The sequence below is a fragment of the Balaenoptera acutorostrata genome, chromosome 8, assembly GCF_949987535.1.
Source record: "Balaenoptera acutorostrata chromosome 8, mBalAcu1.1, whole genome shotgun sequence".
NCBI lineage: Eukaryota > Metazoa > Chordata > Mammalia > Artiodactyla > Balaenopteridae > Balaenoptera > Balaenoptera acutorostrata.
Window position 1 is genome coordinate 38,376,077 of NC_080071.1, and position 22,406 is coordinate 38,398,482.

Sequence of the window (22,406 nt, forward strand, 5' to 3'; positions counted from 1 at the left end):
CATTTTTCTAGATTCCACATATATCTTCCTCATTTAATAACTGAGTGGATTAGTCTCCTAGGGCTGCCATAACAAAGTGCTACAAACTTGGTGGCTTACAACAGAAATGTATTCTCTCATAATTCTGGAGGCCAGAAGACCGAAATCAAGGTGTTGGCAGGGCCATGCTCCCTCCGAAGGCTCTAGGGAGACTCTTTCATTGGTTTTTCCAGGTTCTGATGGTTCCTGGTGTTCTTGGGCTTGTACTTATCACTCCAATATCTGCCTCTGTCTTCACATGGTCTTCTCCTTTGTGTCACTGTATGTCCTCTCCTCTTCTTATGAGGACACCAGTCATTGGATTTACTGCCCGTGGGGAAAATCCAACATGTATATCCAGCATGATTTCATCTCAAGATCCTTAACTAACTGCATCTGCAAAGACCTATTTCCAAACAAGGTCCCAGTCTAAGGTTTCAGATAGTCAGGAATTTTGAGGGGACACTATTCAACCCACTACACTGGGGAAACAAGTTTTACTGAAATAACATTTAAAATCGAACAAATTTGTAACTTTGAATATTTCTATTTGAGCGTTAAAGATCTTATATTTTCTATCTCTATATTCTCAGCAGTAGCCTGTAAAAACATGTATTTTTGGTTTTACAAGATATGAGTGGCAACTGAAGACAGTAAGCTGAATAGCAAGCAAAGGACAAGCAGATGTAATATTTTAAACTAGTGCACAACATACAGTTCATACAAATCCTTTAACTGCCCCACCCCTGGGAATTTCTCACTGGCCATGTTTTCCCACAAGTTTCAGCCTCTACCCATATTGCTCAGTTCCACAGGTTCTTTGTTTGCCTCTACTTATTCCTTCATTTTTTCCTGAATTCTCTTCTTCTTGGACTCCTTTTAAATTCAAACCCCTGTATTAGTTTCCTGTCATTGTTGTAACACATTACCACAAACTTAAGTGACTTTAAACAGCACAAAGGTATTATCTTACAATTCTCTAGGGGAGAATTCCTTTCCTTGCCTTTTCCAACTTTTAGACATTGCCCACATTCCTTGGCTCATGTCTCCATTCCTCCACCTTCAAAGCCAGCAATGACAGGTTGAGTCTTTCTCAAACTGCATCACACTGACCTCTGCTGCTTTTTTTCTCTCTTTTATTTATTATTTTTACACAGCAGGTTCTTATTAGTTATCTATTCTATACATATCAGTGCATATATGTCAATCCCAATCTCCCAGTTCATCCCACCACCACCACCCCACCCCCGCTTTCCCCCCTTGGTGTCCATACATTTGCTCTCTACATCTGTGTCTCCACCCCTGCCCTGCAAACCGGTTCATCTGTACCATTTTTCTAGATTCCACGTATATGCGTTAATATATATTTGTTTTTCTGTTTCTGACTTACTTCACTCTGTATGACAGTCTCTAGGTCCATCCACGTCTCTACAAATGACCCAGTTTCATTCTTTTTTATGGCTGAGTAACATTCCATTGTATATATGTACCACAGCTTCTTTATCCATTCGTCTGTCAATGGGCATTTAGGTTGCTTCCATGACCTGGAGATTGTAAATAGTGCTGCAGTAAACATTGGGGTGCATGTGTCTTTTTGAATTATGGTTTTCTCTGGGTAAATGCCCAGTAGTGGGATTGCTGGGTCATATGGTAGTTCTATTTTTAGTTTTTTAAGGAACCTCCATACTGTTCTCCCTAGTGGCTGTATCAATTTACATTCCCACCAACAGTGCAAGAGGGTTCCCTTTTCTCCACACCCTCTCCAGCATTTGTTGTTTGTAGATTTTCTGAGGATGCCCATTCTAACTGGTGTGAGGTGATACCTCATTGTAGTTTTGACTTGCATTTCTCTAATAATTAGTGATGTTGAGAAGCTTTTCATGTGCTTCTTGGTCATCTGTATGTCTTCTTTGGAGAAATGTCTATTTAGGTCTTCTGCCCATTTTTGGATTGGGTTGTTTGTTTTTTTAATGTTGAGCTGCATGAGCTGTTTATATATTTTGGAGATTAATCCTTTGTCTGTTGATTTGTTTGCAAATATTTTCTCCCATTCTGAGGGTTGTCTTCTCATCTTGTTTATGGTTTCCTTTGCTGTGCAAAAGCTCTGAAGTTTCATTAGGTCCCATTTGTTTATTTTTGTTTTTATTTCCATTACTCTAGGAGGTGGGTCAAAAAGGATCTTGCTGTGATTTATGTCAAAGAGTGTTCTTCCTATGTTTTCCTCTAAGAGTTTTATAGTGTCTGGTCTTACATTTAGGTCTCTAATTCATTTTGAGTTTATTTTTGTGTATGGTGTTAGGGAGTGTTCTAATTTCATTCTTTTACATGTAGCTGTCCAATTTTCCCAGCACCACTTATTGAAGAGACTGTCTTTTCTCCATTGTTTATCCTTGCCTCCTTTGTCATAGATTAGTTGACCATAGGTGCGTGGATTTATCTCTGGGCTTTCTATCCTGTTCCATTGATCTATATTTCTGTTTTTGTGCCAATACCATACTGTCTTGATTACTGTAGCTTTGTAGTACAGTTGGAAGTCAGGGAGTCTGATTCCTCCAGCTCCATTTTTTTCCCTCAAGATTGCTTTGGCTATTCAGGGCCTTTTGTGTCTCCATACAAAATTTTAAGATTTTTTGTTCTAGTTCTGTAAAAAATGTCATTGGTAATTTGATAGGGATTGCATTGAATCTGTAGATTGCTTTGGGTAGTATAGTCATTTTCACAATATTGATTCTTCCAATCCAAGAACATGGTATGTCTCTCCATCTGTCTGTGTCATCTTTGATTTCTTTCATCAGTGTCTTAACAGGTCCTTTGTCTCCTTAGGTAGGTTTATTGCTAGGTATTTTATTCTTTTTGTTGCAGTGGTGAATGGTATTGTTTCCTTGGATTTCTCTTTCTGATCTTTCATTGTTAGTATATAGGAATGCAAGAGATTTCTGTGCATTAATTTTGTATCCTGCAACTTTACCAAGTTCACTGATTAGCTCTAGTAGTTTTCTGGTGGTATCTTTAGGATTCTCTATGTATAGTATCATGTCATCTGCAAACAGTGAAAGTTTTACTTCTTCATTTCCTGTTTGTATTCCTTTCATTTCTTTGTCTTCCCTGATTGCCATGGCTAGTGACCTCTGCTTCTGTCACCACATCTCCATTTATAAGGACCCTTCTGATTACATTGGACCCATCCAGATAATCCAGGATGATCTCCCCATCTCAAGATTCTTAATCAGATATGCAAAGTCCCTTTTGCCATGGTTCCACAGATTAGGACCTGGATATCTTTGAGGGGGCATTACTCTGCCTACCATATACCCTCACCTTATCAAACAGAACATTTTAGCTCTCCACCCTCCAGGCTGACCTGCATGCTGAAAGACTCATTAAACAGAGATTCTTACCCTTTATTTAACTGCTCTGAGATTTCTAGCTTTATTTTTCTCCTCCCCTTCTAGTCATACCAAATGAAAAATATAGTAAGAAGATGGTTTTTTAAAAAAGATTGTTTCCCTCTGAAATAAATATTCTCACCTCAACTCCCTTACTCCCAAAATGCTGAAATGGTTACAGTGCTTGGGTTTTAAACAATATATATTTCCATTATATTCCATTAAATGATTATGTGAAAATTCCCTTTAGTCAGTTGTTACCTTCTAGAAATTACAGACACTTGGCTTTTTTTTTTCTTTCTTCCTTTTTTTTTTTTTTAGCCTTAAGTAGCAGTGCTGAGAAAGTGCAATTTCCAAAGCATCCATATTTATACCTAGGAGATATATCAATAGAATCTGGCCAAATATATTTTAAACTAAATAAAAATTTCTAACTCTTAAGATGTCCATAAATGTTCTTTTTCATTTCTAAGTACATATGATCATTCAGACTCCCTATTCCCATTGAGAACAGAAAGAGGTTTATTAAAGCTTGAATAAGAGATTCAAGAAAGTTTATTCTGGCCACTTCACTAAATATTATTAAATTAGGCTTCACAGGAAAGGTCCTAGAGTGAGATCTGAGAAGAGGGAGAGTCGAATGGATCAGATAAGATCTTTATTTTTTTTAAAGTCAGTATTGACAACGCAAGAGGATTGTAAATAATAAATGCATCAACAGTATTATATTCTGCAAAAGAGAGGCACATGTCTATTTCTAAACTGTTCTGATTCTGGAAAAAACTGAAATATCATGTTCCATTCTAAGCTGGGGCACATCCAGGGCAGAATAAAAAGGGTGGTGAAGAGTCTGGGGACCATGAAATATAAAAATAGTCTAAAAATAGCAGTTGCTGACTTGGAAATTTAAGGATAGTGGATCCATTCAGTCTACCAGAACTGAACCACTGCCATGTGGGTAAGGCAGTAGACTTAATCCTTGGTGGCTTTAGCTTGTCATCCTCTGGTCCTTCTTCCACACTACTGTCCAGAGGATTTTTCAAGACAAATCTTAATATTTCACTATCTGTTGCTGCTCCCCCCATGAGCAAGCAGGTATGTAGCCAGTCTCCAGGCCAATTAAGAGGGTCTGAGCGTCTGAGGACCAGATAGGACCCAAACCCCCATGAGATGGCATTCAGGGGAGCTGGATGCCCTCAGAAGGAGTTAAGGGCCATCACCATCAATTATGATGACCCTTGTGACAACAGATCACAGCCCTAATTAAAGATTCTGAAACATGCCATGTTTTCTCTCCCACCTCTATGCTTCTGTTTACGATGTTTCCTCACCCTGGAAGGTAGTCGTGTCACTAACTTCTCATCATTCTACAGGACCTAAATGAAGTTTTACCAGTCTGAAAGCTTTCCCAGAGGATCATCTTCCAGTTTTCCCCAGATAAGTTGGGTGCCCCTTCCTCTATATTAAAATACCACCTTGCACAAACCTTTTACAGAAAGCAATGAATTGCTTTGCCGTCACTGATGTACTTGACAGCAGGACATATGAGCCTAATCTGGGACACATCTGTATATGAGGGGGTGTTTATTTGTATAAGCTGATGTGCATGGAGGGGAAGGGACTGGGAGGAGGAGGTCTTGAGCATCTGAGTCTGGTGGCTAAGGTGGAAGAAAGGTGGAGAAATCAAAAGAACAACTTAGTGGCTAGCTCTCAATCTGGGGACTGGTTCCTAAGCCTGGCCCCATGGACTAAGTCCGAGTCCTGTGGAGAAAGAAAGGCTTTAGGAACTAAAAGACTTGTAAAAAAAAAAAATGAGGTACATGCAGGACTGATTAGGGGTCAGGCAACAAACTATAGCACATGGCAGGGAAAGTGAACCTTCTTTCCACTTCTGCACTGACTACCGAGCCCTGCTTGGATTTGGAAAGGCCACCAGTGCATCTGAGACAGTGCCCGGGGAGCTGTGGCACAGCGGTGGTGAGGAGTCCAGTTATGCCCATGGGAATTCTGCAGTGGGCCAGGAAGTCCATGTCCAGCAGATGCTGCTCTGCCATGTTTAGAGGAAGAGGACTTAGGAACACTTGGAAGAAATGATGAGTGAGCAATAAAAAAATTTTTTTTAATCTTGGAGATTCCCAGAGCTACTTCAAGAGTGACTTTTGCAAAGGGCTTGGGTTCTTACACTACAAGGGAGAAATGACCAAGCAGCCAAGTATAGATTATCACTGTTACCGTGACTCTATTTATAGCCATGGTCTGGAGGCCTGGTGAAATCCAGGTATGGTTATATTATATTCTTAACCCACTCCTACCCCCTGTTCATTGGCCTTGAGATCCTTGAGGGCAGAGACTGCTGATTAAAAAAAAAATCTCTGTAGCCCTATTACCTATCAGAGAGTAGGTACTCATCATATGGCTGTTGAATGAAGTAATAAAATTAATGAAAGGATAACTATCTCCAAAGGACAAATTTAGGACAAACAGGTGGAAGTTACAGAAATGTGATTCAACCTAAAATGCCTTTCTAAAAATTAGAACTCCTTATCAGTAGAAAAAGCCCACCGTGACATAGTGAGAATCTTATCACTAGAAGAGTCATCAAGGATGTCCCAGAGGAGGTACACACCGCATGAAGAAAGACAGATCAAATCATTTCCAACTCTCAGATTGCTTGGTATTAATTACATAGAGACCAAGAGGAGAATGGCCATGACAAAAGAGTTAGCCGCATAAGACAGCAGGCAGAAATGATGAGTCAGCACCAAAACTGGTTTTTAAAAAAGTCTTCAAGGACTGTCTATAAAAATCAGCAAGCAGGGCTTCCCTGGTGGCGCAGTGGTTGAGAATCTGCCTGCCAATGCAGGGGAAACGGGTTCGAGCCCTGGTGTGGGAAGATCCCACATGCTGCGGAGCAACTAGGCCCATGAGCCATAACTACTGAGCCTGCGCGTCTGGAGCCTGTGCTCCGCAACAAGAGAGGCCATGATAGTGAGAGGCCCGCACATCGCGATGAAGAGTGGCCCCCGCTTGCCGCAACTAGAGAAAGCCCTCGCACAGAAACGAAGACCCAACACAGCCAAAAATAAATAAATAAATTTAAAAAAAAATCAGCAAGCTTTAAATCATAGTTCATCAGAATTAAACTAATGCCTGAGACGTTGTTGCATGAAACCCTAGACATTATCTTCAAGAGCTATCCTATTAAAACTCTGAATGATGTCCAGAGGACTAAGGTATCCAATGGACATTATCTATAGAGAAGATGTTAAGTGATGAAGGTTAAAGGAAAGATTTACAATGTGTTGAGAGCAGGCTGTGATTTGTAGACTCATTGCCTGTTTCAATGTCTCTTCTACAGCCACTGGCAAAGTAAATGCTAGAGCCACTTGTCTTTATTCCTTTAACTTCCAATAAATGACCAAAGGATCCCACATCTACATGAGGAAAATTATTAGACAATGCAGGAAAGGTCTTCTGAAATAAATGGACATTCTACATAAAGGCCACAAATAGAATGATGGAGAGTACTATCTCATAATGTCAAAGTTCAAAGGCACTTTTCAAATGTCTCTTTAAAGAAAATCTGACCTTTCTTTCTTTCTTTTTTATTATCAGAAGTTTGCCAAGAGCAGTATGGGCCTTGGGTCATTTCGTTTTGACATGGAAGTTCTCTCAGCATTAAAAATAATGAAATATTTAACTCTGCAGTGACCATGAGGACACATTCAGTAGTTAAAAAAAAAAAAAAGAACAATATTAAAACATTAGAATTTCAAAGGAAGGCTTTTCCCCCTCACATATGAGAGAGAGAACCTATATGAGGCCATAACTAGCTAAAGGACTAAGTACGGATAGATATTTTAAAATGTATTTCATGTTATTTTACATGAAACTTTTAGGAAAATGGCTGAATACACCACTAGTAACTCTATGTCTAAATCTTTTTTGGGTATAGATTAGCTGACATTAAACATAGATGTGAACACACATTTTCACGAAAACAAAAACCTCTTACAAAAGACCTCTTGCTTCCCATTTTAAGGTATAATTTACAAACAGTAAAATTTATGCTTTTTAAGCGCATAGTTCTGCAAGTTTTGACAAATGCAGTTGTATAACTGCCACCACAAGCAAGACGGAGAACGGTTCCTCCACAACTAAAAATTCCCCTGTACCCCCTCATAGTAAACCCTTCTCTGTATCTCCATACCCTGGCAACTACTGATCTGCTTTCTGTTGCTATAATTTTGCCTTTTCAAGAATGCTCTATAACTGGAATTAGAAATGGACTCTTTTAAATTTCATACACTTGATAAAAAGTGAAGCAACTAAAGTGCCCATTTTAATGTACTGATTTCTATTTTCTGAACTTAAAGGCAATGTAAGTACATAAAATCAAATTACCCTCAAATATTACATCTTGAAACAGGTATTACCCAAGGAGCCTTTTGAATATACAGATCTTTAGGACTTCACTTGCAACATATTGAATCAAAAGCACTCATGTGGGTCCTGAGAATTTAGTTTTTATTCAGTTCTCCAAGCTTGATTCTGATTGATCCAGCCAGATTGGGAAACAATCCAGCAGACATTCACTATATGAGATTAATTACCAGACTGTAAATTATGTGTGGCAATGGGATCAAAGTTCAGAGATTGGGAGGGTTTTATGCAGGTGATCTTGTCCTGAGATGTGGCTACCATTTACTGGCTGCAGGGCCTTGAACAAGTCACTTAAGCTCACTGAACCTTGGCCTTCTCCTTTGTCACGCATGGGTAATGATGCCTACTCCATCAGGTTATCTGGGGGGATTCAATGCATATAAAGCATTTAGAATAGTACCTGGCACACTCAGCATGGAATAAATGGAAGCTGCTTATCTAGCTGGTATTACCATCACTGGTATTGTCATCATTATCATCATCATGCTTTATTTGTCCTTCTCCATATTTCTGCATTTTGGTCAATTTCACTATTTTTTTAGCCCTTCTTCTAGAGGTGACCAAAGTAAAGAGAATCCATTTTTGTAGTAACCAAACTATTATTCAGGGTAGTGCAAAGCTAACAGAAATTCACTGATTGTCCCCAACCCTTACTTTCACCCTGCTACAGCCTCAAAGATACCAATGGGGACAAAAAGTGAATTACTAGAAACTCTTAGTCTTTTCCCCAAGGGGTATTGGTCAAACACAAGCAAACAAAAGGGAAGAAGACAAACGAGGGACCAGAATAAAGCAAAAAAAAAAAAGGTTATCTATGCAGTTACGGAATATCTAAAAATCGACTTTATTCATTAGCAGTGTTAGATGTATATACATGTATTTTTATGTATAGTTTTAATTTAAGCCCTGAAATACAGAAGAGTGATGATATTTGGCTGCACTTGCTGATCTAAAGAAAGAAAAACTCTTATCCTCAGAAATTATGCAATGCTGCCAACACCATGGATCGAAGATGAGGATTAAAGACAAAACTGAAACTCATAAGCCCTACCTGTTCTCAGCATCGGCACTGCACTTTGGGGACAGCAATTCAAAAGATTTGGTAAACTTCACCACCTGTCGCACAGAAAGACAATAAATCCAAGTCAGTTAAAGCCTTCTCACAGTTTAAAATATTCCAATAAACATTTTTCATCTTTATAATGACTATTACAATAATTGGAGATTAAAGAGAGATTTTAAGTGGAGAAATCCCGAGGGATAAGAGAAAGTTTTTATCCTACATTTTGTACTTTATTTCTTACATGGCATATATTGCCCAAGTTTTAATACATTTCTCAATATGTATATATTTTTACAATAAGGTGAAAAAATCCTGTGGTGGTCGGGCAAAGGGACATCTCATTTGAAAATAATTTTTTTACTGCCCTTTTAACAACCATCCACGGAGAACCTGGTAGAGACAAAACATCTTTCAAAAGGTTGCCCTCCATCAACCCCAGGTTCCTGAAATTACCTCCCCTGGCTTATCACTGTCCTCAGGTGAATGTTTTTCTGTCACCCGCAAAGGGTAACGAAGAGGAAGACACTTAAGATCATCCCTAGTGTGGACACTTCCTCCCTTACCTGCCCAGTGAAACTGGCACAATCAGTTCAAGATCCTGATCAAGACCTATTACACTGAAAGGTAATTTATAGGCACAGAAAATGCAAAGGCAGTTTTTCTTATCATTAGCTACTATTGAGTTCTTACTATAAACCAGGCCCTACATCAGAAGCTTCTTTGACTATTTAATTTCCCTATTACAACTCTATGAAGTGGGGATTTTTATCTTCAGTATATAGATGAGGAAACCAACCCATAACTTTTAAAAAACTTACACTGTTTCACACAACTAAATGGGGCCACTGGGATTAAAGCAAGTCTGCATGACTCTAGAGTGTCAGTTTTTTCAACAATGCTAAAAATATTGAGTGGGAAAGGCACCATTTCTGGTCCTCTTTTGACAAGATATACCACATGATAGAAAAAGGAGGCCCTATACTGAAAGGAGTCATCTGAATGTCACTGGATGCTTCCAAGGTTGACATTTAGATTTGCCTTAGCCAGATGCAGTCATGCTTCAAAGGCCGTTTAAATTAACCACTTATAAGGAATTGATGGGCACTTGAGAAAATGACTTGGGAACTGGGAATAGATTAAATATTAAAACAGCTTTATCAGTGAGGTAATGAACTCATACTAAAAAAATGCAACACTAAGGAAAAGATAAAAGCCCATCACAAAGAAAACTGTGTGTGACTAGCAGGGCAGTGACAATAGCTCAACTAAAAGGAAATACCCTTGACAACTATAGGACATATTTCATTTCATATTCTAATGTGAAATAAGCCTCTACAGAATTACTCATTGTGGCAAATTTTATTTTCCAGAGATGGCCACAGCAATATCTCCTATCCCACATTCTTCTCTACAATATGACCCTGCCACCTTCCTACCAAGTGGTAGGGTCTATGTTTCCTCCCCTTGAATCTAGGTGGGCTTCAGACCACTACAACAAATAGAATATATAGAAAAAAGGCTATGTGCCTTCTGAAGTTGTCATAAAAGGCAATGCAGCTTCTGCCTCATCTGACTGGAATACTTGTGCCTGGAGCCCTGAGCCACCATGTCATAAGTCCAACTACCCTGAGAACACTATGCTGTAAGGGAGCCAACCATACAGAGGAGTCACATGTAGATGCTCTGGTCAGCAGCTCCAGTCTTTAAGCCCTCCCAGCCCAGGTGCCAGACATAAAAGCAAACAAACCTTCAGATGATTCTAGTTCCCAGCCATTAAGTCACCCCTGATCTCCAACAGTGGTTCCAGATATCCTGGAAAGAGGTAAACCATCCTGGCTATTCCCTCTCCAAATTCTTGATCCACAGGATCAGGTTAAACCAACATGGTTGGTTTAAGCCTCTCAATGTTAGGCTTATTTGTTACACAGCAAAAGTAACTAGAACAGTTATCTTAATTGAGAGGTTAAACAGAAACCAATCACTTAGAACACAGAAATCTTGACCTAGCTGCAATAATCTTGGGGTCTCACAAGGCCAACAAGCCACAAATAGACTCTTTGCTATCACCAAATAATAAATTCCTCAAACCATACCCTAAATAATTCTTAAAGTTAAAACAATAATAGGATAATAAGTAGAAGCATTTCATTTATGCTTGCAGAATGGGAAATTGTTACAGATTTTAAAAGAGAAAGTCATATCTCTACTTTGATCTCTCATCATTTGTGATTTCTTTCCATTATTTTGTTAGATGACAGTACATTCTTCTACTTTTTAATCATGTTTTAGGCTGTTGCTATGAACTGAATGTTTGTGTCCCCCCAAAATTCGTATGTTGAAACCCTAATCCTCAATGTGATGGTATTTGGAGATGGGGCCTTTGAGAGGTTATTAGGTTGTGAGGGTGCAGCCTCATAAGGGGATTAGTACTTTTAAAGGAGACAGAGAGAGCTTGCTTCTTCTTCTCTTCTCTGCTATGTGAGGATACAACGAGAACATGGCCATCTACAAACCAGGAAGGGTGGCCACACCAAACACTGGATCTGCCAGTGTCTTGATCTTCGATTTCCCTTTCCCAGCCTCCAGAACTGGGAGAAATACATGTTTGTTATTTAAGCCACCCAGTCTATGATAATTTGCGATAGCAGCTCAAACTGACTAAGACAACCGTATCCTACCATTTTACTGCAAATCTGTATGAGGCATTTTGCATACATTATGACCAATCCTTTATGTACGTATCGATGCTTACAACATCCTGGCAAGGTAGGTATTATTATCCCCATTTTCCTGAAAGAAAATGAAAGCTAAGAGGGGTTAAGTGGTTTCCTGGAAACCATATAACCAAAACATTACAGAATTGGGATTTGAACCATGTCGGTCTGACTCCACAGCTTCTAATTTCCCCACTACTCACTGCTTTCATAAACATGAGCAAGTAGCATTGAAAGAGAAAATTATTTGGACATGACTCCTTCAGAGCCAGAAAACTTAGATAAATTCTGCCTTTATTTATTAATTCTATGAATATTTATTGAGTACCTACTATATACCTGAATCTGAATAAACATAGACTAAAAGTAACTTGAAGTAAAACACTTGGCTTGATATAAAATAAATCAAGTTACCAATCAACTAATAATTGTTTTTGCATTTGGAAATCAAGAAGGATATAGCTTTTAATTTCCAGATTTGATAGATGAGATTAAACTCTCCAATATTACTAAGAATACTTTATTTGGCTTAATTTTCACTGCTGATTAGAATACTTTACAACTCTGAAAGGACAGATATTAATTTCTGAAAAACTGATATCCACTGGGTGGTAAAAGGGGGAGTAAGCCCCCTTGGTGGGGTCTTTGAGGATCACTCTAACACGGCCACAGAGATTACACTCAGAAACGCATGTGAAATTAAAGGGTTTATTATATTCACAGGTCCTAGAGAGGGGGGCACAGTATGCCCAAAGAACCACAGAAAGTCACCCAAAGCTCAAAGTTTGGTCACTGCAGGCAGGTAGACAGCAGAGCAAGGACCCACGGGTAAGTGACTTTATAGAGGGTCATAGGTAGGGTAACTTGTGGCACTCAGGAAGCATTCCCCTTGGGTAATTTGAATGTGACTGGGTCTACATGGAAAGGAGACAAGGGGTAAAATGAGGAAGTCATCATGAGGCTTGTGGCTTGAGTACACATGTTGACGATGGGTACCCAGAAGCGGGCAATAACTAAGTAGAAGTTCAAAACAAGCAGGGCAAGTGCTGTCACTCAGGAAGCCACTGAGGCAACAAAGAACAGCTTGACATTACAAAAATGATTTTTGTCCTAGAGCAATGCAAATGAATTTTACTCAAGCAGAAATGTGAATGGCTTCTGTGCAGTAGAAAAGATAAGACTATAATTACAATTTTATTGTCCTGGATGATTGTAAGCATTTTTAAACTCTAACCTAGCAATCTTGTGCCTGCATTCGTCCGGTGTCTGTTTTAGAACGGAATACTACCTTGCTGGCTTCCCTCATTAATGCGTTAACTACCTCTTTCATACTTGCTTGTTTTAGATTTGTGCAAGGGTTAGGTTTTTAACTTTTTGAAAACGGTTATTTGACACAACAAATATGTACTGAGTGTCTGTATGTGTCAAGTAGTGCAATAGGCACTGGGGCTACACAGTAAAAGTAAAAGAAAAAAAAAAAATCCCTGCATGCATGGAGCTTACTTTATGGTAGGGAGCTTAATTTGTCCTGGCTCATCAAAATTAGTGCTCCCTGGAATAAAAAGTGAACTTCTGCTCTCCATACCTTAAGAAATAAACCTGAAAAATATCTAGAGATTAAAAAAGAATAAAGATCTTTTAAGAATTAAAAAAAAAACCCTCTGAGGGATAGAAGAAATGGAACAGAAAATCCTGAAATCTTAAAGCTATATAACTTACAGCTCTAGAATCACAAAGAGAATGGATAAGATAAACAAGTACCTCAGTGAAATGTCAGAATGTTTGAACTCTTGAAATGTAAGAGAGGACTTGTTAAAACTACCAAAAGGAAGAAATTCTTTTTTCTAAAATGTTTGAACTTTTTATTCTAACATAAATCACATGCTGAAAAGAAAAACAGGGTCAAATATTTTGTTTTATTTTATTTTTTGGTTTTAGTTTCTAAATTCCTTTTTAATGAGTAATGGGAAAGTCAAGGATTATGCATCTTTCAACTTTAGCACTCCATATCATGGAAAGTACTAGTTGTGTTCCCCAGTAAACCAGCCCATGGTGTCCTGATCAAAGTCAGATACTAGATTCATGAACCACAGTGTTGACCTTGTGTGTAGGAAGAAGTAAGCTTACCCAAAGAAAGGTCTGGCCTTTGCCCTTGTCTCCTGGGAGGTAACCTCTAAGCCCTTGGAATCTCCAGCCTGGATACAAATGTCTTTGTTTACCTGGGTGCCTTGGGCCAGCCAGAGAGTAACAATGTAACTTAGAGTGGTGGCTTTGAGCCACACCAACAATGTGATTTAGGGTGGAGCCTTTGGGTCACATGGTATCAGTTGACCTCTGGAGGGCACGGAGACTGAGGGCAGCTATGAGGGTGGCCAAATAGGTTTTAGTGATCAAGCCCCAACGAAGACCCTGGATGCCAAGGCTCGGGTGACCTTCCCTGGCTGGCAATACTTCATGCATATTGAATACTTCATGCACACACAGTGATGTGTGCATCACTGCTGGGAGAAGTTAATGCTTTCCATGACTCCATGGAGAGAGGACAACTGGAAGCACCACTTTTGGAACATTCCTGGACTGATCTCTCCCTTGGCTGACTTTAATTTGTATCTCTTCCCATAATAAACCATGACCATGTATATAACCACTTTCAGTGAATTCTGTGAACGCTTCTAGCAAAATAGAGTTTCAGAGTGGTCTTGGGAACTCTTGAACTTGTACTTGGTATCCGAAGTGAGGACAGTATTATAGACTATGTTCCCTAATTTCATACCTTGTATAATTCTTAGGTTCCCGTGTCTTTAGAAGAAAAATGAGGACAATACTAATGTTGCCTTGTCTTTGGCTACATACTGATCATCCAATGTGTATTAAGTACTGGACAGCATAGAGAGATAGAAAAGAAATAGTAAATAAGGTGTCCAACCTTTAAAGAATTAATATTTTAGAGAAGAAAAATTTTTTAACTTAAGGGTCAGAAAAACTTTCTTTATCTGTTGATGTGTTCCTTTTACTAAACCAAAGGAATTATAAAGCCTATTCATTTTTTCCTTTTACCTTGGCTGTTGAGAAGCTCAGAGAAAAGCCTTAGGTTCAAAGTTGTATCATTTTTTGCAGCACAATTTGGTTTTGAGTTTGTTGATTCGATTTCATTGTACTTACAACATCTACTTTCTCTTTCTTCCTTTTAATTTGAAAATTTGCCTTTCATTCTGCTATGTGTCTGGAACACAATAAGCACTCAGAAAATATTTGTTCACTATGAATTTTTGTATTTTTGCTGAAGGGTGCCTTAAATGCTTTTGGCAATTAATTGAGTAAAAGTGTAAACAAAAAGGGGATGAAGTACTTACATACTTGAAAAATGTATGAAGTATATAAAAATACTTTTACACATGAAATCACATAAATTTGCTTATGTACAACTAATTACAGTTGAACAAAGCTATTATGGGCCATTAATTTGTGTAAAAGAGTATTTTTCAGAGGCATGGGAAAGGAATCTGGAATGGTGGGTAAGAGAAATACAACATTTAAGGGTCTACAGCTGATAGCAAACAATGTAAGAATAAAAGAGAAGCAAGCTTGAGTCCCATCAAGAGAGTGACAAAATATAAGCAGAGCAATGAAACTGTGAAGACAAACACACTGCTGACTGTAAGCCAGATAAGATCAACGAAGTGGCAAAACACTAGCCTTGGATCCATAAGGTGCATAAAGTTAGTCTGGTTCCAAGCCATCAGACTATGAAGGGCTTCAAAAACATTCTAGAATAAATCTAAGATTGTCACAGAAATCCTAGTCTAAATCATATATTCAAGAACACAAGGTTGCTGGTGGAATCCCCCTACAAGTTCTCTGAATTTAGGGCAATCTGAGATTAGGCTCACAAGCAAATTAACCCTCAAAGTCACCAGAATATTGAGCCCTTAAGGTGACATACACATGGGCCTTGGTCCTTGAGGACAGCAAGGAACAGCAAAGAAGTATTACAGTTCTGGAGATGTAAACTATCTGCTTGCCTCCTATTCCTCCAGAGTGGGGTTGGGCAAAAAAACTCTGTAGGCCAAATTTGTCCCACCATCTGTTTTTATAAATAAAGTTTTATTTTAACAGAGCCCACTCATTCATTTAAATATTACCTATGGCTGCTTTTCGCTATGACAGTAGAGTTGAGTAGTTGTAATAGAGACCCTATGGGCCACAAAGCCTAAAATATTTACTAGCTGGCCCTTTGCAGAAAAAATTTGCTAACTTCTGGTCCAGAGAGATCTCTGAACCAAGTCAACTAGCTATTTTCTGCTAAACTGTTAATGGCTAATGATAGATTAAAGTATTCGTGTTCCCATGTAATTTATCTATAGTTCAGAAAGGAGATTCCTGGAGTCAAAATCGTCTCATCTAAAACAACACTGTAATGACAGAAATTTTAGGCACCAGGGTGAGTGATGGGGGGGTATATCTGAGGACATGCATATGTCCCACTTGTCATGGGACCATCCCAGTCTAATAAAGCCTGTTGTCATGCAATAATTATTAAAAGTACCTCCTTGCACTCTCAAAAATATCTTTGTTTGAAAAGCAAAACTCTAGGCAGACATGCCTCAAACAATTTATATTTTTAAAAGGAATTTATTAAAAATATAATGCATCCAGTGGAAAATTATTTATAGTCAGACACCTGGGTTAAAAAATGAAACAGCTAAAATTTTTTGATGCAATTTAATGGGATATATAGTATCACTGAGGAGATTATGACCAATAAAAAATAGATGAAAGCACAAATAAATGAGAATAAAGTTCATGTTTTATTCTTGACTTGGACAAATTGAATGGTTCTTAGTTTCATTAATTTTTAAAAATTTATTCTCTAATTCCAATTCTGATTTTTATTATAGATGCACTAAATGAACATAGATTAAATAAATAAATACACACACATACACTAAGTAAAAAGAGAATCTTATACGAGAAATATCAGAAGTGGTTTATAGGTCAATGAAACTGAACAAATGGTTCCAAGCTCCTCTAGCTGTTGATCAGCCCTGGGCATTACACCCTGGGAAAGGCGGTACACACGCCACAGGGAAGTAAACAAAACATCCCCAAGCATCTCTGACTGTTCTTCGGAAACGCTCCATGGGCAGAAGTCTTTTTGATTTGGATATTTATCAAGCACTAGTTGGTCTGGTTGCTCTCTGTTTTTTTTAATTTAAAAACAACTTAAAAAACAAAAACTATGCTCAAATAGATATTCCTGCTACCAAGAAGAAAATAGGAATGATCTAATAAGTAATCACCATTTTTTGGGTTTGAGTTTTCTTAATTCCTATTTTTCCATAAGAGGACTACTATATAGGGCAAAAGAATGAATTAAATGGCCATTCACTGCCATCCTTCTTGATTAATTCCTCTCTTACACCGATGAGTAATTTACTCTAGTCATTTATTCACTCAATCAACATTTTCCAAATACTTAGGGTACCAGGCACTGTGACAGGGTCTGGAAATAACAAAAGGCATAAATCACGTCCTCTCCTTGTACTCACAACACAGTATGGAGGGAGAAACTGTTCACAAAGGTATAATCTCACCACAACATATGGTCAAAATTCTACAAGCACACAGAGGAGAGTGCTGAAGAAGTTTTCAGGTGAACTCTGTCCTAAAGGGGGAGCAGGCATGCTCTAGGCTGAAAAGTGGGGAAAGTTTTCCAGGTTGAGGGACTAAATCAGTCAAGGTTTTGCCAGAAAACAGAGAGAACACTCAAAATGGTTTAACTGAAAGTAATTCAACAAAGGGACTAGGTACAGAAGCATGGGCAAGATTAAAAGAAACCAATAAGGAATGGTGAGGTACCCAGGGAGTAGACATTTGGAAAGTCATTAACACCCCTAGGTCTGAGGGGACACAGGAGAGAGTGAGGGAGAGAAGGAGAGATGGAGGAAGGGAGGGGATAATGTTATTGGTGCCCCGGAGGAGCTGGGGCCGTGGAGAGGGGCCTTGGAAGAATTCAGCCACCTCTACAACTGACAAAGAAAGAACGAGGGGAATAACTACTCCCAGTAGCTCTCTCCTTCAGCTCTTAAATCTTCTGCTGCTTCCTCCCGTTTGTCAAACGCAACTGAAAGCCAAAGGACAAGAAAGCCCAAGTGGCGCAGTACATAGAAATCAGCCTTCAAAGGCACTTAGCTAAAGAAAGAAAAACCAACATGAGATGGGGGAATTGGGATTTGTAAAGAATAGTCAGTACAGAGGTGACAATGTTGAACTTTACCTAAGCCCTGCTCCCAAAAAAATGGTATAATGATGAAGAAATACCCCTACTGCTTTGTCTTCCAGATTTGGCTAACCTCAAAGAACCACCCTGCCCTAGAACATTCCAAACTAACATCTTTGTCCTCATGACTCCTCTGGGATGCACAAATGATGCAGTTAACTCCTTTGTCTACATGCTTGTGTAGGACCCCAGGCACCCTTTCTTTTCTTTGAGATGTTCCTCATAAATGAATGTTCTTCCTATTGCGATAGCCTATTGCAATAGACAGGCAGATGCATGTTTTAGAAAGATAACTAGAAGTAGTATTAAGAACTGACAAAAAGGAAGAGTGCCCTGTCTGCAAGTGAAGAAATGAGTGAAGAGGAAAATTTCCAAGCGAGAGACTAGTAAAGTCAGAGTAAAGAAAGTGGTAGAACGGGTGGGACAGAGGGGCTAGAAATGATGCTTCAGCGTAGAGGCAACAGACCTTAGCAACAATTGAATGTAAATGGTAAGCAACACTCAGAGATTACTCTGTGGTTTTTAGCTTGAGTTACCCATTAACTGACATAGGAAACCTCAGAAGTGACAGAATGCGGTGGAGATGGACAGTGGGGACTAAAGTTCAGAAGTTGGAGACATATACACATACACATACACACACACACACACACACACACACATATATTCACATACCTATATACATATATTTAACATATATAAATGATTAATGATGTGAGTTAATATATTGACATATAATTACTAATAAAGTGAGTCAATATATGCAAATACATAATATGATATATTAATGATTAATGATGTGAGTATATACATATGTATATACATACATATACATAACAATGTTTGGGTAATTCTTGGAATTCTTTTAGATACCTTCTATTCTGCACTCTGGAAAAAGCACTTGGAATAAAAATCAAATAGAATTTAAGTTGGTTTCCTTACAGGGAGAAGGAAAATTAAAGAAAGTAGGATGGGGAAATGGAAGAGAAAGTGAAGTAGAAAGGAAAGCCTGAAGCAATTTTTACCATCCACTTAGGATAGTGGCTGTTTCAGAACAATCAGATGACAATTACTATCTCCATCTCTTCCTCTCAAGTGTTGGGTTCAGAAAGATCATCTAGTTTAATGGCTAAATTGTATGTGTATTCACATAAGAACCAGGAAGTTAAGGAACACATTAGAAAACAAGTGGAGCTTGTGCTTCATGGTTTAGAAAATAAACTCCAGAAACCAGTCTCATATTGATAAGCTCAGCTATAAAGTACTTCATGGAGTTCTGAACAACAAATAGCTGCCAGCCATCAGGATAATCCATGTAAACACCAGTGCTGAGACAGCGCCTCAGGACAGAAGATTAAAATGTCTTCATTCACGCTTTCCTCGACTAAGTGCAAAAAGAAATAGAGATAATAGTAAGTATATGAGCTAGAAAAGAGCTAAGAGAAGTGATAGGAATTGCTTAGACAGGTTCATGGAATGGAATAACATTAAGCAGGGAATATTCAGTTCAAAGGACTAAGTAGTTCCTAATGTTGACAGCAGCTAGCTATGGAACAATCTTTTTATTTTTTCAGTCTAGTGGAAAATACCACTGACAAAGTCACTTAAAATTGACTGACTGACAGAAAGAGAAAAACAAATACCGTAGGCTAACACATATATATGGAATCTAAAAAAAAAAAAAAAAAGGTTCTGATGAACCTAGGGGCAGGACAGGAATAAAGATGCAGACATAGAGAATGGACTTGAGGACACGGGGAGGGGGAAGGGTAAGCTGAGACAAAGTGAGAGAGTAGCATTGACATATATACACTACCAAATGTAAAATAGATAGCTAGTGGGAAGCAGCTGCATAGCACAGGGAGATCAGCTCGGTGCTTTGTGACCACCTAGAGGGGTGGGATAGGGAGGGTGGGAGGGAGATGCATGAGGGAGGGGATATGGGGATATATGTATACATATAGCTGATTCACTTTGTTATACAGCAGAAACTAACACAACATTGTAAAGCAATTATACTCCAATAAAGGTGTTAAAAAAATTGACTGAAACACTAAAGAAAAGCAAAAGAGGGTAAAACATTAATTTTGGCAGGAGAGAGGGCTAGAAAGGCATTCCTCATTTCTATTTTTGGCATCCACGGAGTAAACTGATCAGTTTACACCTGACTGCCCAGTTTAAAGACCATGAATGCAGTCTTAACACTGAGTTAAAATCTTGATGAATCAAAGCTTCTACAACTAGATTTAAATGTTTTTTTCTCCCTCTTTCCTTCAAATGTAGAGAGGCCATGAAATACCATACATCTGCAATAACCAGCTTTTAAAAATATACAAATCATACACACACAAAAACCAGAAGGTTTTGTTTCCAGGAATGATTCTAATAAAATAGAGAAAAGCAAAAGCTATTTTCAGAGGAAGGAAACTGAGCAGATTTTTTTTCCTGAAATGATACTTTTTTTCTTATTGTAAAAAGTAGTGTATGGAATGCCAATAAAAATGGTGCTATAAGTTCATGCTTTGATTCTTCTGTTCTCTTCCAAAAACAGAACAAAGATCGATAAACTACAGAAAGAAAAAACCAGAAAGACATATAGAGGTTTAAAGGCAGAGAAAAGATAAGGGGAGGGGAGCAGAGGGGAGAGAAAAAATAAGATCTCTAAAAGCATGAGCCTGAATACTTAAACCTACTGTGCTCCAAGTCCAGAAACAGGCAAGGAGCAATGGTTGGGATTTCACCTTCTACTGGGATTTGGGAACTAAAAGCATTCCCTTGAGACAGGTGGCCTAGCTTCACCCCCAGAAACTGAATCAAGCTGCTTCTGGTATAGTGTAATACTACCACACAGCCGGAGACCCAAGCCACCAATATAAGACCTGGTTCCTGACTAGGGGCCAAGGAGTTGTGCAAACTATTAGGCAGGGAGGGAAGAGTACAAGAGAGAATGAAAAAAACAATGGCACAAACAAATAAAACACCCTCCCACTAAAATGAGCTCCGATCCCAAATTCAAAAACACATAAACAATTAGGATTAATACAGACAACTAAATCAACAACCTACAGAATTGGACAAGAAGATAGTGATAAATCAGCTACGCTGAAGATTTGAACACACGTCTATCAGAGAATGATAGATAAAGAAGAAAAAAATATTGAGAATATAAATGATTTGAAGATCTTGGTCTTGACCATGGGTCTGGAGGGAAAGTCAGCTAGGAAAAAACCCTTTTGGAAAAAAAAGGCTTTCCTCCCTGAGAAAGAGAAGGATATGTAAAAAGACGTTTCCCTTCTTCTACGGGGACACAGTTATAGGATGACATGCTGTCTGGAGCTGTGCCAGGCTCTTGGACCATGAGGGTGAAAGCCAGCTGGTGAAGGCCAACCACTGAGACCCGCACGGGAAAATGGACAGAGCCTGGATCATTGATTACATCATCTGCTGCTGCACCATCCCCAGAACCACCTCCTGCAGCCTTCCTGTCATGTTAAGATACAAATGTTCTTATTGTTTAAGCCATTTTCCCCTGTAGATTCTGTTACTTGCAGAAATCCCGCAAATCAATCTATCAATTAAAGCAATTTCAATCAAGATCTACACAGAGTTTTTCATGGAACTTGATAAGCTGCTCTTAAAATTTATATGGAAGGGCAACAGGTTAAGAATACGCAAGCCGGGCTTCCCTGGTGGCGCAGTGGTTGAGAATCTGCCTGCCAATGCAGGGGACACAGGTTCGAGCCCTGGGCTGGGAAGATCCCACATGCCGCGGAGCAACTAGGCCCGTGAGCCACAGCTGCTGAGCCTGCGCGTCTGGAGCCCGTGCTCCGCAACAAGAGAGGCCGCGACAGTGAAAGGCCCGCGCACCGCAATGAAGAGTGGCCCCCACTTGCCACAACTAGAGAAAGCCCTCGCACAGAAATGAAGACCCAACACAGCTAAAAATAAATAAATAAATAAATAAAAGACTAGGCAAGCCAATTTTAAAGAAGAACAACATTGAGGACCTGTCCTATCAAGTATCAAAGAGGATTATAAAATTATAGAAATTGAGAAAGTGTAATACTGGTGCAGAAATAGACAGAGCAATGGGACAGAATAGTGAGCTCAGAAACAGACCCAGGTATATATGGAGACTTGATATAATTCAGAAAGTGGGAGGGGGGGATAGTTCTGAGACAATTGGTTACACATATACAGCTTTACACTATACACAAAATAAAAGTCTAGATGGATATAAAAGCCCATAAACACCAGATGGATTAAAGAAAAGAGAATGTCATTATAACATGGAGGTAGATAAAGAATTTTTAAAAACAAAAACTGTAAGTCACAAATCAAAAAGGAAGATTGATAAATTTGACACATTAAAATTAAAATAGTCCATGCAACCAAGATACCTGTTGAAAGAGGCATAGTGCCGAGTGGAAAGTCTTGGCTGTGTACGCCAAGACCGCAAGGTCCTGCTCTCTGTCTGGTTCATTTCTCAGGATTGTGTTCGC

At 38.8% G+C, this 22,406-nt stretch overlaps 1 protein-coding gene across 1 annotated transcript in view; it reads right to left on the minus strand.

The window, feature by feature from the left end:
- PDE11A (phosphodiesterase 11A) overlaps positions 1–22,406 on the minus strand; it is a 447,087-nt gene that overhangs the window by 242,257 nt on the left and 182,424 nt on the right. The window contains exon 5 of the mRNA XM_007190409.2: positions 8,899–8,963. Coding sequence (XP_007190471.1) covers positions 8,899–8,963 — 65 coding nt within the window. The remainder of the gene's footprint in view (positions 1–8,898; positions 8,964–22,406) is intronic.